The sequence below is a fragment of the Squalius cephalus genome (genome assembly GCF_949319135.1).
Source record: "Squalius cephalus genome assembly, chromosome: 4".
Classification (NCBI taxonomy): domain Eukaryota; kingdom Metazoa; phylum Chordata; class Actinopteri; order Cypriniformes; family Leuciscidae; genus Squalius; species Squalius cephalus.
In genome coordinates, this window is record NC_137125.1 from 39,652,094 (window position 1) to 39,666,821 (window position 14,728).

The window sequence follows — 14,728 nt, forward strand, 5'->3', positions numbered from 1 at the left end:
TCTTTAGCCTGTAGCGATGTAACATAGCCATCCTCCGCATGACTAATAGCTCCTGTCAACCTGGGAAAATGAATATCAGAACGCGCTTGGGCTATACGCACCAGCGGAACGGCCCACTTGGAGACTGTGCCAGTTCTATGGGTGTATGTGTGGCATATGTGTGTGTATGTATGAGATCAAAGGACAGAGAGCATGGAACACTCCCACCATGTACAATGTGCTTCTAATCTAACGCTGCCCCTTAAACCTCTGTAGCTTAATTAAACCGGATTTACTCCAGATTACTGCAATATTGGCTTACTTAGACTACACAGAAAGAGGGGCTGTGATCCATGAAAGCTAACTACTCATCCCTTTTCCTCTACTCCTTTACCCAGCACCTCCATCCTTCCCTTTCCTCTCTCAGTTGTTCCTTTATGAAGTCACAATAAAGCATGAGCAAGAGAGAGAGGAAGCAGGCAGATGTGGGCTTATTAAAGCTCTAAAAATCTGCAGTAGGTGCTTCCATCTGCTTCCAATGCAGTAAGTCTTCTTCATGCACATCTTCTTTCAAGGTGAGCGGGGGTGTAAGCCAAACACACATGACCACTTCAGTGTGCAACAAAGTGCGCAATTCAACTGAACTAACCCTTCTGAAAACACCAGCATTGTGTGGTGTGTTTTACATGCTGGTGTACTAAAATGACTAAAACTGAATAAAAATAAATTAAAGCTAAATAGAAATAAAACATAAAATAAACAAAAGCACATAATAAAATCATTAAAACTGAAACTGAAATGAAAAATGAAAATATGAAAATGTATGAATTAAATTAAATAAACACCAATAAATAAAATGAATGCTGCTCACTCTTCCAAACCAAACGTGTATGATTGCTTTCTTCAGGTTTGGAATGACATGAGAAAATTATGTCAGGTGACCCAGGTACCCATATTGCACAATGTATACAGATTTACACATGCCTGCACATACAAAGGTGTTTTTTCCCCAGCCTTTTAAATTAATAGAATAACTGCAAAACTTCTCCAGAACTAGCCAGATAAATGGGCAGAAGGCAATACACACACCACAATGGTCAAAGAGCTTAAGAGAATGTGATTTTGAAGCACTTAAAAAAGGACATTATGCAGTTCTGAAATAATACCACAGACTATAAACTAACATACCTCTCAGACAGCTTCAAGTGGAAGTGTGTGTTGAGGTACACAAACTAATCGATACCGGGATGACAGCAGTGGAGGGAAAGAGATAACGAGCTTGCGAATGACTTGAGTCCCCATCTGTAATGGTGAGTGTGCTATCACATGACCTCAGTGAGATACAACGGACCCCTGTACCACTGTCATAACCGTAGTAATGGACCGTTCACTGAAGCATAATCTCTCCTCCTCACTGGATCATTATGAGAGAATATTTGTTAGCCCATTTTTTTGGGATACTCAAGGCCCATCAAACATCAACCACTGCGTTAATGGCTGACCAAAAGCATGCATGAACCAATTGGAGGAGAACCGTTTGTTCTCTATTTCTCTCTCTCTCTCTCTCTATATATATACTCAGTAAAGTTTAGGAGCATTATGCTATTAAGGAGATTACACCATAATTATGAGATTAGGAGGCTCTGCTATTCGTCAAGGAGGCACAGAGAGGAGTTTGTGTGGTGAGAGAGAGAGAGAGAGAGAGAGAGAGAGAGAGAGAGAGAGAGAGAGAGAGAGAGAGAGAGAGAGTCAAAGTTTGTGGTAATAAGCCAGACCCCTTTATGTCTGGTCACCCTGGTCTTGACATGAACAGTTTTGTTGTCAATAAGGCTGCACTTCTGTTTTAAACACCACTAATGAGGAGCTTAACACCTTCCCAAAATAATATTAACACCCTTTGAATGATGGGAAATACTTAACCTCTGGTCTGCATGGGCAAGTTGGTGAGTTGGGTGGGATACAAGCATAAATATTCAAAAAATATATATACAAAAGGTACATATATAAAGGTAAATATATATAACTACAAGTAATTTCAATGCCACTCGCATTACAAAACGGAAATGCAAAAATAAAATTGAAACTTTACAACAAATGTGCAACTGAATCTGAGCCATCCCTGAAAATTGCTTATCTGATCTAATGTGTCACTGCTGGCACAACCTTTTTTTTTCTTTTTTTTAAACTGGCTGTTGGCTGGTGTAACAGGACACACACACACACACACATACATACACAGTGAGTTCAGAGTCTGTGTACTTCACAGTTCATTTGCTGCGATCATCTGGGGAAAACACAGATTTAATCATTTAACCTAATGCAGTACTGGGGCAAACCACTGCAGAAGGCATTGAAACTTTAAAACTTTCTCACAACAAAATTATCACCTCAAACTGTTTCAATGTTCCTAAGTACTTCCTAAAACGTTTGGCAGTTCTGTATCAGTACAACATTAATTTGTGCCACTTCATTATTTGTACTTTTGTACCACATTTGAGGGTGTGTGCGATTTTTTCATGTTCATGAAAGAAGTCTCTTATGCTCACAAAAGCAGCATTTACTTGATCAAAAACTGTAAAAACAGTAATATTGTGAAACACTTTTACAATTATTAACTGTTTTCTATTTTAATATATTTCAAAATGTAATTTATTCCTGTAATGGAAAAGCTGAATTACTCTAGTCTTCAGTGTCACATGATCCTTCAGATTTGTTGCTCAAGAATTTATTTTTACTATTATCAATCTTGAAAACGGTTGTGCTGCTTAATATTTGTGCTTCATTTTTCACTAATATTACAAACAGAAATCATTTGTAACAATATAAAAGTCTTTATAGGGTCACGTGTGATCAATTTACTGAATCCTTGATGAATAAAAGCTTTAAAAAAAGTTTTAAACTATAATTAAAAAAAAAACTTCTGACCCAAACTTTTGAACGGTAGTGTATTAAAGATTGAGTCAGACTGCAAGGGGGTTTCTGGGATCCTGTAATACTTGAAGATGCATGTGGCATCGTCGATAAGAAAAATCCTTAAACAGTAGCCAGCAAAAGATTCCTGAGGTGTCCAATAACCTCTAAACATTCACGCATGTCAGTGCACAAACACTACTGAAGGGCTTTGGACTTTAGCCCAGGGGGCAGAAAATCCAATGATTCTGCAGCGGGTCACGATGTTATCACGCAGTCTGACTCACAGAAGGGCAGAACTCTTTCTGTTTACCTCTCCTCTCCTCTAGGGATGAGCTCCCCTAATTATCGTTAGTTGTTTGAACTCGCACTAGCATTATTAAACAGGGTTTCCTTAGAATTACTAGTCAAGTTGTTCAGACAACCTGACGACTAGTCGATTATGAAAATATGTAGCTTTGCGCATCCCTCCTCTCGATTCCTGGTGTGTATTAATGGCATGCTGGGATGTCCGCTCTGTCCCAGTCCCTGCTGATTGCTAATGAGCCCCATGCTTTGGTTTCACAGATGTTCCTCCTTTGTGTCAAGCCAAGAGAAAGTGTGTGTTTGCGTGTGTGTGTGTGTGTGTGTGTGACCTCTGTGTGCGGCACTGGGCTCGTGGCGTGTAATCGGAGCCAGTTATACAGACAGTGCCAGGTGTGTGCACTGCCTCCATCCCTCTATCAGCACAATGTCAGTAAGAGAGAGAGAGAGAGAGAGAGAGAGAGAGAAGCACAGATTGTGAGAATGAGTAAAGGAGAGCAGAGGTCTGGAATGAAGTGAATTCTCCAGGAAAATGAGAGAAAGTAAAAGAATAAGTGAGCGCATGAAAGAAAGTGAGAGAGGTGGGAAAGCTGTCAAAGTTTATGTAACAAATGACAAATGCGGCTGATTAGAGCAATGAAGGAAAGGGAGTGAAAGAACAGAAACTTTAAACTTGAAGACTGGAATTGGGAAAAGGAAGTGAAAGGTAGTAGAGTAATATCAGACATGAATCACTTGAGTGCGTGTTCATACGTTTGATTAGTCACACTTTGTGTGTCCCCAGAAGTTAACTAATCTGACAAAACCATGTTTTTAAAGTTAGAATTATGCTTAAAAAAAATTGCATTAGTTTGTATTAATTATTATTAGCTTTCAATCAAAACCATAGAAATCTATAGAAGTTATTCTTAACATTTTTGACACCAAGGCTACCCATTGTCCACAACAATATTTGAAGGACCCATGACTTTTTCAGTTGTTTGTTATTTACATTATAAGGGAAAAAAAAACTCTGTATTTACTCAAAATTCCAATGTAATTGTATAACTTTAGCTACCTCCTACATCCAGGTTTTTCAAGACACAGGTTTTTTAGAAAAGACAAAAAAAAAGTTAATGTTGTTGAAGGGGTGAATTAAAATATCTTGATTTTTGTTGTTGTTGTTTAGCTTATTTTAATGCTTGTTTCGTCTTATTTCAAATAATTTGAAGTCATCTTGAAGCCCACGAGTGGACCCCAGCCCCCTGGTTGAGACCACTGATCTACAGAAGGCTATGTTATTAGATAACTGGTTAAATGTGTGTAAATTTGCCAGCTCTAGTTGCTCCATTTTTTTGTTCTTTTATGTCATTAAACAACACAGAAGTGGCAGTGTACAGTTTGTCTCCCTCTCTCTGATCATTTATTGGTCATACCTTTGAACTAGCACAATGCCTGGAGGTCCTGTGTTTGTGGATATGGCCTGATGTGTGTGAGAAGTAGTATGAAAGCATGTGGGTAACTTCCGTCCATGGGCTGTACTGTGCAAAGCGGTAAGAAACTTTTCTGCAGCTCTGCAAGCGCTGCATCAATAAATACCATTCAAGAGATTCAGATGTGGCAGAAGTGCTCGGCCACTTAATGATACTGGTGAACAGAGGGAAACAAAATGATACATGCCAGATCGTTAAATGTTATTAGACGTAATTTTTTCTTTCGAATCGAGCTGCGTGCACAGAGTGTTTTTGGTCTCTGGACGGCTCACCCCTGTAAAAAACAAAAACACACATACAAAAAAAAACAGGATGCCTGGCAAGATCTGTCCTTTAGGTTGCGCGCTGTTTTTCTCACCAGTTTTTCTTCCTGTTTTAACTAAAGGCTGATTTGGCTTCCAGAGACGTTAAATATAAACCTGCACGGTTGTTTTGAAAACAAACTTCATAATGCAAAATCAAAACACTTACAGAAAAAGTTTACAAAAAATTAAATGAATTTTCTTGCATTACTTACTCACCCTTATGTTGTTTCTTTCTTCAGTAGAACACAGAAGGAGAAACGCTTAATAATGAGCTAGTTGTTCTTTTCCATGGAATTACAGTGGATTAAAGCTTTCATACCACAAAAAAAAAAAAGGATGTAAGTAAATAAATAACACAAAAGTGATGCACAATAACACATTTTTTTTTGTTCAGTCTTCAATCAGTCTTTCGATCAGCTTCAGAAGACTTACAAATAGACCACGTTCATGATACTTTTATGGTGCACTTGCATCTGTTTTGAAGTTTTAAAGATTCTTCTTTTTCAATCTTAATTGCATATAATTGCAGAATAATAAAAAAAAAATTGTTAATAATTTTTGGGTAGATGTTGTATTGGTTGTGCAAGTCAATAAAGTCAATAAACACTTCTGTGTTACTCGTGCAGCGCACTCTCTTTTACCCGTGCACTTGTATAATAAACAGAACATAACAGTAAACCAGTCCTTGTTCATGGGAGTCAGAATCAGATTTATTTTATTAAAAAAAGAAATGAGTTGCGGCAAACAGTAAAGGCCTCAAGAAATAAACCGAACAGTGTGCCGAGATTATGCCTGATTTTATCTGAATAAACATCATCACCACTCAACCCTTGAGTAGGCACACTGGGGAAATAAATATGAGTGAATTATTAGATTATGTAGGTTTTTACAAGTCACAACTCTTTAGAGAGCTTTTGGATAGTATGTTTCCATTCGAGATGAGCTGTATAATGGCTCTGAGCCCCCATCTCTGCTTGTCTAAGGGGGAGCATCATCACTTGTCTTCAGTGTCCTGCACTCTTCCAGATAAGGAGTGCAACACGCCAGACCACCCATGGCTATGACATGCACAGACAGAAGAAACACCCCACCCGTCGACCTCAAGCCTCAGTGTTTCACCACCGACAGCACCTCTGCTGCTGGGAAACGCTGGCACTGTCCCCTTGCACTCTCAACATTCCCCTCCCTTCCCCATCTAACACACTGTGAGCCACCAGTGGCCTGTTTACATTCCCTGACTTCTTAATCTCACACATACAAATTTTAAATGGGACAAGTACAGAGCTCTGGGGAACCTCGCTATTGGACCACACTGCTGAACTCAGTAAGAATGAAGAGGATTATATACATGAGTGTGTGTCTGTGCCCATATGTAACGGGATGCCCTGAGATGACAAGAGCCTCAACACAGCTAATGATAACGTGAATATATAATCTACATTTCACGTCGCTGTAAAAATGAGTAAAATTAAAGCGTTTGTTCATCTATATATAAAGTTGTTTTGGACTCTTGTGTCTTTTATTGTATGGACAAAAACAGGTGGAATATTCTTCAAATTATTTTCCTTTGTGTTCCAAAGAAGACAGAAAGCATAGGCGGCGATTTACGTTCTTGCCGTTGGGTGCGAATCATTTAAATTAAGTTACGGTATTAAAACACAATATTTCTAACACAGAACAATTACGTAACAAGGTGAATTAAGTTGTATGCATATACTTTGAAAATGAAAATGACCACTTTGACATTTGCAGTAGGCTTATACATGTAGCTCGCTGACACTTAATAATCAGGGAATTTTCCCGACATTAAATAAATAACCATTTACATGATTGGGATGTTTGCACTGTAAGAATGTACAGGGAGTTCAGATATAAAAACACTGATTCATTAAGTAACGTTTGCATATTGAAATCAGATGGAGCGGTGGCTTCACTTGTTACGACGTCAAGCCATCGAGCACCCACACCCACACTTTACTTTTTTCAATTGTGACAGGCGGGACTAGCAAAACCTCAAATTAATCTGCTTGGCGGGGATTATGAAAGACTCTCACATCCTTCATAGTGCCCCGCCTTCATTCTGTCTCTGCTTTCGGTTTCCAGCCAAATGTATAAAAATTTCTATATTATAAGCTACTAAAAAGTTATACTGCAATGGAGAGGTCTGAGTTTAAGGGAGGCTGCTTTTCATTGGACAACAAATAAGTAAATATAGAACCTGCATTACATCCTGTTGTTGACAATCCAGTTTTGACAGTAAGGAGCATTTGGGGGATTTCACATAACTTTAATATAAAAGACTCATAGAGCACAAGAAAACACATAAAATAAAAATGTAAGATGGCAAAGCAAATGGAAGATTTGCACAGGGTGGAAAACATGTATCCTTCTGAGAACAGGGTTTTGCTGTCATAATTCTACACTGGATGCTAGAACAACATATCAGACAAACCTCATGCAGTATGGAAGACTATCTCCCCCAGTCCATCTGCATTCAAAGCCAAGCACTCAGAGGAGGATTTACAAAAAGCTGTTTGGGACAATAAATCATGCAATAAATATGAGTAATAAAATATAACAGATGGATTCATCTCAACAAAACATTTCTGGATCATTATTTTGGATTTATATCAACAACTGTTTTATCTGATGATCTAAACACTATAAAAAATATGTTTACTCTTGAACAAGAAGAGAATTCATACTTTTAAGTCTTTATGTCCCAATTTCAGTCTTGTATGGCAGTGAACAACACCCAGTGGAGTCATTCCATTTTCAAGTCAGTTAAGTAAGTGCTCTTTGATGCAGAAAAAATCAAGCTGAATTAGAAAACTGTTCTGATTTCTCATCTACTAGTTGTGTAAGAGTTAAAAAAAAGTAGGTCTAAATTAATAAACATTTCCATATTCTTCATATTTCCTAGACACAGATTTAATTCAAATGCCCAGTTGTTTCCTTCTTTTTGTTCACATTTTCTCACATATTATCTCTCTCATCAAGCCTGTCACAGACACACATTCTCAAACCCTTGGTCTCAGGTGTATAAAGTGTACAGCGTAAGCTATAATCAGTTCACCAACCAGACCAACCACATATTTCCTCCATTTACCATGGGAAACTGCACTGAGAACTCTGTGGAGAAAGTGGCTGGAATGATACTTGCACAGCCATCATTTTTTACAGTCTCTAACACTGTCATGAGATAAGGCCCTTGCATACTGTAAACTACGCAGGCTCCCTTGGATGACTGCTCTTAAGGTGTCCAAAAGAGCTTCTACAGCACGCTCGCCATCTGTTCTCACATTAACCGTTAAGTTGTTCCATGGGTTTACTTTAAATCTTGCTCTGTGGAGCTCCTGTTTGTTTGGAAACTTGATAAATAGCACAAGCAGATCACAACACCGCCAGCTGCGTGGTAGACTGATGTCCTTAAATGCAAAGTTTGACATGAGTTTGCTGTCCCGACACATGATTCAAATCAATCTGCAGCCGCATAGAGACTGCCTCAACACCAAACAAGGTGAATGTGCTGCCCTCTGTGGGAACGACTACAAACAAGTCCAAACAGGCATGTGGGTATAAACCAATCCACCTGTGCTGAATGCACTGACATGCCACTACATTATGATCTTAGACATCTTCACTAGCCCCACCAAAACTAGACTGTCAGGAGAAAGCAAGTACTGCCTCAGGCTCTTCAGCCCATTCAAAGAGAGCTGCAAGACCTGAGTGGACAAGCCCACATTAGTACTAATTGTTCCCTTGTGACCAGTCAGGAAGGGACAGGTGGGACATTTCTTTAGTTAAGGAGATAGGAAGGTATTAAAAAGTCAGTCACATTACATTACATGACATTTCTTAATAATATTGTAAAATAGTGCTTGCTCAGTTGAGTTTTATGATTAGTCTTAACATCCTGCTGCATTTTTAACAGCAAACTAAAGTGAAGAGACAAGGCTGGTGATTTTTTTTTTCTCGCACTAAAGGGCATGACACTTGAGTTTGTCATGGAGCACGGAGTTAATAATAAAACACACTTCCCCTCTTTCTTGGCCCCACTGCCCTCCAGCAACCCCAAACATGCTCACAACCGCTGCACCAGAAACCCTGAGCAGTCAACCACGACCCTGCTTTGAAGTTAGCACGCACTTCCTTCAAGTTACAAGAAAACACAGACTTTTCAGATCTTAATAGGGAGGAGGTAAATCTAAGGAAGTCACAAGTGAGACAATGGTCAAGATGAGCTTACTAAACAGGAAAGTCTTATTTTTTTTACCTAAAGTTTATTTTTTTCAATTGTGACAGGCGGGACTAGCAAAACCTCAAATGAATCTGCTTGGCGGGGATTTTGAAAGACTCTCACATCCTTCAGAGTGCCCCGCCTTCCTTCTGTCTCTGCTTCGGTTTCCAGCCAAATGTATGAAAATTGCTTTCAGAAATATTGGCATGCTTTTCTTTTGAATGGGTAAGAGTTCATGGGAATCCATACATGTCTATCATTCGCTAGCAATTTGATCTTTGCCTTTTTAATATCGTGAAGCCTGAGAAAAGAGCAAGGGGAAAACACCAGCCATATATCTGTAATGGAGCACCACACGTGGGGGATAGGGAGTTAGTGTGCTGCCCCGCTCTGTTTCACACAAGAGTTTCCTCAGGTGGCCGAGTCTCCCCCGCAAAACACCCCCCTAAAACTGCCCCCATGCTTCATTTCACAGATAGAGATCTTAATAGCCTCAGCAAAACTACAACAGCTCGTTTGTAAACTGGAAGTATTAGCAACATGAGAGACATGGTTTGTAATGATAAACAAACATCCATGCTCAAACAGTGCGCATGATTCAGCAAAGTGTGAGTTTTCCTTCAGATATTAAAGGGATAGTTCAGCCAAAATAAAAATTTTGTCATCATTTCTTTACCCTCATATCATTCCAAAGTTGTCTGACTTTTTCATTTCTGGGTGAACTATTCATTTTAATATATAAAATAAACAAACCATATAATTAATTCAATTTCTTAATGCATAATTTCCAGCATGTAGAATAAAAATGTCCAGACATGACAGATCTATGGCACCTGCTAAAATTATGCAATAGTCTGCCAGGCATCTGGCTGATCTATTTCCAAACACGCATTGAATTATAATTCCACATCAATCAAACAAGAACTGTAACCAGCTTTCTCCTAGAGCAACATGCGAGTCACCTGTAGAGTGAACCAGTACCTGGTCTAAAGACCAACCTAAACATGGTACACACGGATGAATGCCTGGATTACATATCATCATCTGTCTCACTGACCTTGCATATCTTGCTCTCTTCTGCCTGTCTGCTGCTACGTGCCAAAGTTGCGGCTGGAGCTGGGACCAAGGTTGACCTCCTATCATGGATCTCCGTCTTGAATGACAGCTGACAGGAGAGCATAGAAGATTCTGTGACCCTGAGCTCCGAGCTCCTGGGTGCCAATCCATGTGCCATGCTGCTTCTCCCTGGGTTCAGGATGGGCAGTGCAGTGTGGATGGGTTTGGACCCCACAGCTGGCTGCCGGAGTTTCGATGCAACGCCAACTACTGGCATAGTCCCTCAGAGTGCAAGTCGAACAGAGAAATAAGGAGGGGGAAAAAGTGGAGGAGTTGTCTCTCGTGGTTTTCTCACACAAGGGAGAGAGAGAGAGAGACAAGAGCCCTGTGTCTGCTCTTGATGTCTGGCAGGGGCTATAAGAGGTGGGAGGGGGGTGTATGGTCTCTTAAAGAGTGCTGCTAGCGGGTGAGAGCGTGGACACGCTCATTCTGTTGCCGACAGCGTGTGCTGCTCTCAGTAACTGAGAAGGCTCCTCCACTACACATTCTCCCCTCCTCCTCTCTCTCTTCCACTCCTCCTCTTCCCTTACTGACAAAGCGCCACTACAAAACCAAACAGCTCTCGGGGGCGTGAACTTCCCGGGAAGGTAACCACCACTCTGCTCTTCTCACTGCCTGATTACCCAGATCTAACTGTGTATCTCTCTTACATACACGCATGCACACACCGACTGATCTAACTCTCTGGTTCCTCCTCTGTCATTTGAAGAACATTCCACAGCAGCGCGTCACACTCCGACTGCAACTGTCAAAACAGTCTCTCCGTAACCCAGCTCAGATCGGTGGACATAGACACCTCACACTGGCTGCAGCTGGAACAACTGAATGCTGTGATGAAAGAATGAGTGCAAAAAGAACACTCGAAAGACAGTGGAAACATTTGGGGTTGTTTGGAGTGGAGTAAGTCTGTATATATATGACAGCCAACACAAACAGATGTTAGAAAAGGTCTACTCTCTTTTATCCCGGAAACAATCCACACTTAAGTTGTTTGTCTAGTTCCCTGGATTTAGCTGCCAAACTCCAATTCACTGTCTCTCTCCTTCTTTCTTTTTTGTGCTGTCAACTTTACTTTCACTCTCATCTCATCTATTATCCCCACCCAGTTTATAGAAATAGTTGGTAAAGGGTCAGAAAGACAGGAAGGCTTGGAGACAGTGGACTGCGTGTTAGACTTTTTGCGTAGCATTTAGGAACTGGTGGAGAGAAGAACATGACAGCAATGCTGACAGCACTGACTTTCCTCCCTGCTAATTCATGTCAAACAAATAATCAGGGAATTTTCTTGTGTTTAGCCCAGGAGATACGATTCATTTCCCACTAACAGAGGACAACGAATCATTGCCCATGATCACTAAACAATCTGTCGTTTTGTACCTGGCAAAGTGCCTGTATACATGAATTTTCAACTGTGGTGTGAAACTGAGCAGCCCTTGATGTATTAAAGACTTTATTAAATGGGCAAAATATGACATGTACCATGGTTTTTAACAGCCGTTAGCCTGGTGTGAGACTTAAAAGAGAGTGAAAGTTTTATATGGAAAGAGCCCATCTGGTTCAGTTTAAAAGCAGGGATGTGTGGAGGAACAGCAAGGATTTCCACCACATCGGAACACTTTAACACAGCAACGTCCAGTTCCTAAGCCTATCCTGAGCACCTACAGTTTATTTAATACCTCATGGGATTGACTCAATGCTCACACAACTAAGCCTATATTCTTGTCTGTTTGGTATATTTAGAATCAAGTGCATTTAATGAGATGGTGAACACCTTTTTTTCCATGTTCCTCCTTCATTAACAACATACTTTACTATGCAATCCACCAATACTGCAAAGCAATGAATGATAACTATACCTTCAATGTAAGAAAATTATATACAATTATATATTGAAAGAAACTGCTCTGATTTCCTCTCCAGGATTCCAGGTGCTCAGTGGATCACATGTAACTGAACGCTCCAGGCAGAAGGTCAGATTCAAAAAAACATTTCCACGTGTGTTCCTACTTGAGCAGTGAAGCCCGAATTTCATTTCGCAGAGTTCATCAAGCTGCTCTGGTGAAGCACTGCTGAATGATGGGCTTCCAGTTACCTGTTTTTGGAATGCACTGCGATAAATCGGAGCTGAAAGTTTGCCGCTAACTGCCTTAGAAAAGCCAAAGTCAACAGGAGCAGAGCAACCTCCGGGTTCAGTTCCATCGGAGCTTGGTGGGTCATGGCTAGTGTGCTGTTTAGCCATCTGACCGCTTTTCTCCACATGAGGGCCCATACTCTTAGCGGGCTGGTTAAGCGGGGACAAAGATCATAAAACATGATGAGGATGTTGATGGGAATGACAGCAATATTGTTGTTGATGCCGCAGGGTGATGATGGTAATGATAGAGTTCACTTCCTCAGGCTTGTCTAGCGAGGCACAGTTGACAACTGTGGCCTGTACCTCAGAAGTGCCATAATTCCAACAACAAACAATGTGTCTTTTAAGATCGGGCAATACTCAATAGATAGAGGCAAAGAGCCCTGATAAGAGCTACATTTACAGCCTCAATCTTTATTTCTGAATGTGGGCTCAGCAGAGTTGCTCCATTCTAGGTGGCCTCCAAAGCCACAGTGGAGTATCTTGTGGCAGGGAAAAAGGGCATTCCAACAGAACTGGGGAAAAGAGTGGGCTGAGGGAGAAACCTCAAGAAATTTGGGTTGGGGGAGAATTATGGAAGACCCAAAAGCCACAGCCCAAGAGAGGAAATAGGAACTCTGCATCTCAAGACTCAATCCTCCAGGCCAAACATTATAACATGTGATTAAGTCAACTTGCTGCTTTCCACGAAAGAGCCTGGAAGGAAATCTGCTGCTACCGATGTATGTATGTTTGTTGAGATACTCTCTTTTCTCTCTGACTGATAAAAGCAAGGGTTCAGCATTAATGAACCAAAGCGTGCATTGGGACATTTCTAGCTGATGAGCTCCTAGTCACCACCATTCATCCATGAATCTAAATGTTGTGTTTCTCCAAAAACAAATCCCACCGGTTACAGAAAAAGGAATACCAGGCAGAACCAAAGCAGTGGTTCCTGATTATATGGAACATCCATGCATGGAACCTGACGTCAGAGAGTGGCAGGGGGGAGAGATGGGCAGAATGAAAGACTGAAAAAGAGAACGAGAGATGGGCTGACCCTCTTACATCCCCTCTGGACCCTCCCCTGTCAATACAAATCCCTTGAGAGACAGATAGTCACGCACCTGGTCCCCACCACAAGCACATGCTTATCTCAGCTCTGCAAATAGGATGGCATGGAAAAGAAAACACACACACACACACACACAGGGTGCTGGAGTCATGGATTCCTACTCCCCAGTCAACCTTTGACGCCCTCCATGGGCTCTCATTCTCTGCCTGATGGGCTACAGGCTTGAGAGATAAGCTTTATGTGGCACTATGATGGTATTCATTTTTCATCATTAGCAACAGAAGAGTGCTTTCCAAGGTTCTCCTACCATGCTAATCCTTGCAAAGACTTCTAGTCTGGAGTGAATCAGAGATTATCAGGACATGGCAGGGTTGGAGGTGATGGAAGAACTTCCATTCGATTAGTCACCGTTTCTTTTTCATATTGAAGTCTTGAGCCCTTGAGGCCACCGTGATGGAGACGAGTAGTGAAACAGATTGAAACAATTCATTTTAGTGGGAGCAATTGTGCTCCATTTCGGATTCAAAGGGGTCGGAACAAATGGAATGTGAACTATCCCTTTTCAAACAGCCAAACTTATAAACACACATTTAGCAAAAACGTCAAAGAAATTCCAGCTGCCCGGAGAACATGTTTGGAGCGGGTGGCTTGGCCACATCCCAAAAAAAGAGTGGGTGGAAACAACACTACATTGAATTAAAGCCGCATCCTAATCCCAGCAGGAAATCTTCTACTTTCCCCCAAAAACAGTGCTGCCACTTTCCTACTTAGTGGTCAACTTCAATAACAATTAAACCTCATAACTTACTAAATAATCAGGCACAAGTGTCAATGACATCTAAAATGGTCTATTATAAAAAAAAAAAGTTTAAAACATGTGGCAAGTTTATGTTGGTTTCATGTAGTTTTGAAACACTTTTATACTTTCTTCAACAAAACTTAAAATGTATATTTCGTTTTATTCTATTTTATTTGCAAATTTTAAAGAGAAAATAAAATCAAGACAAACATTTTACTTGTATGTATGAGTATACGCATCAAAACATTCCTAAGAAAAAATTATAAAAGATGGTACCAAACTACTTTGGCGCAATCATTCCAAAAATGTCATTCTTTTAAGAAGGTGTTCTTCCCCCTTCATTTTGATTTAAAAAAAATTGTATCAGCCTGATTTTTCTTTTTTTTAACATTAAATGGCAAATTGAATTTGAATCC

General features: G+C 40.4%; 1 protein-coding gene across 5 annotated transcripts in view; it reads right to left on the minus strand.

Moving 5' to 3' along the window:
• Positions 1-14,728, minus strand: part of nav3 (neuron navigator 3) — a 309,331-nt gene that overhangs the window by 142,516 nt on the left and 152,087 nt on the right. For 4 of the 5 annotated variants that reach the window (XM_079868450.1, XM_079868448.1, XM_079868449.1 and 1 more), the window contains exon 1: positions 10,267-10,946. The exons of the other annotated variant lie outside the window; for it this stretch is intronic. In XM_079868450.1, the coding sequence (XP_079724576.1) occupies positions 10,267-10,542 (276 nt within the window). In that variant the 5' untranslated portion in view covers positions 10,543-10,946. Of the gene's footprint in view, positions 1-10,266; positions 10,947-14,728 lie in introns of those variants that run through there. 5 annotated transcript variants of the gene reach the window in all.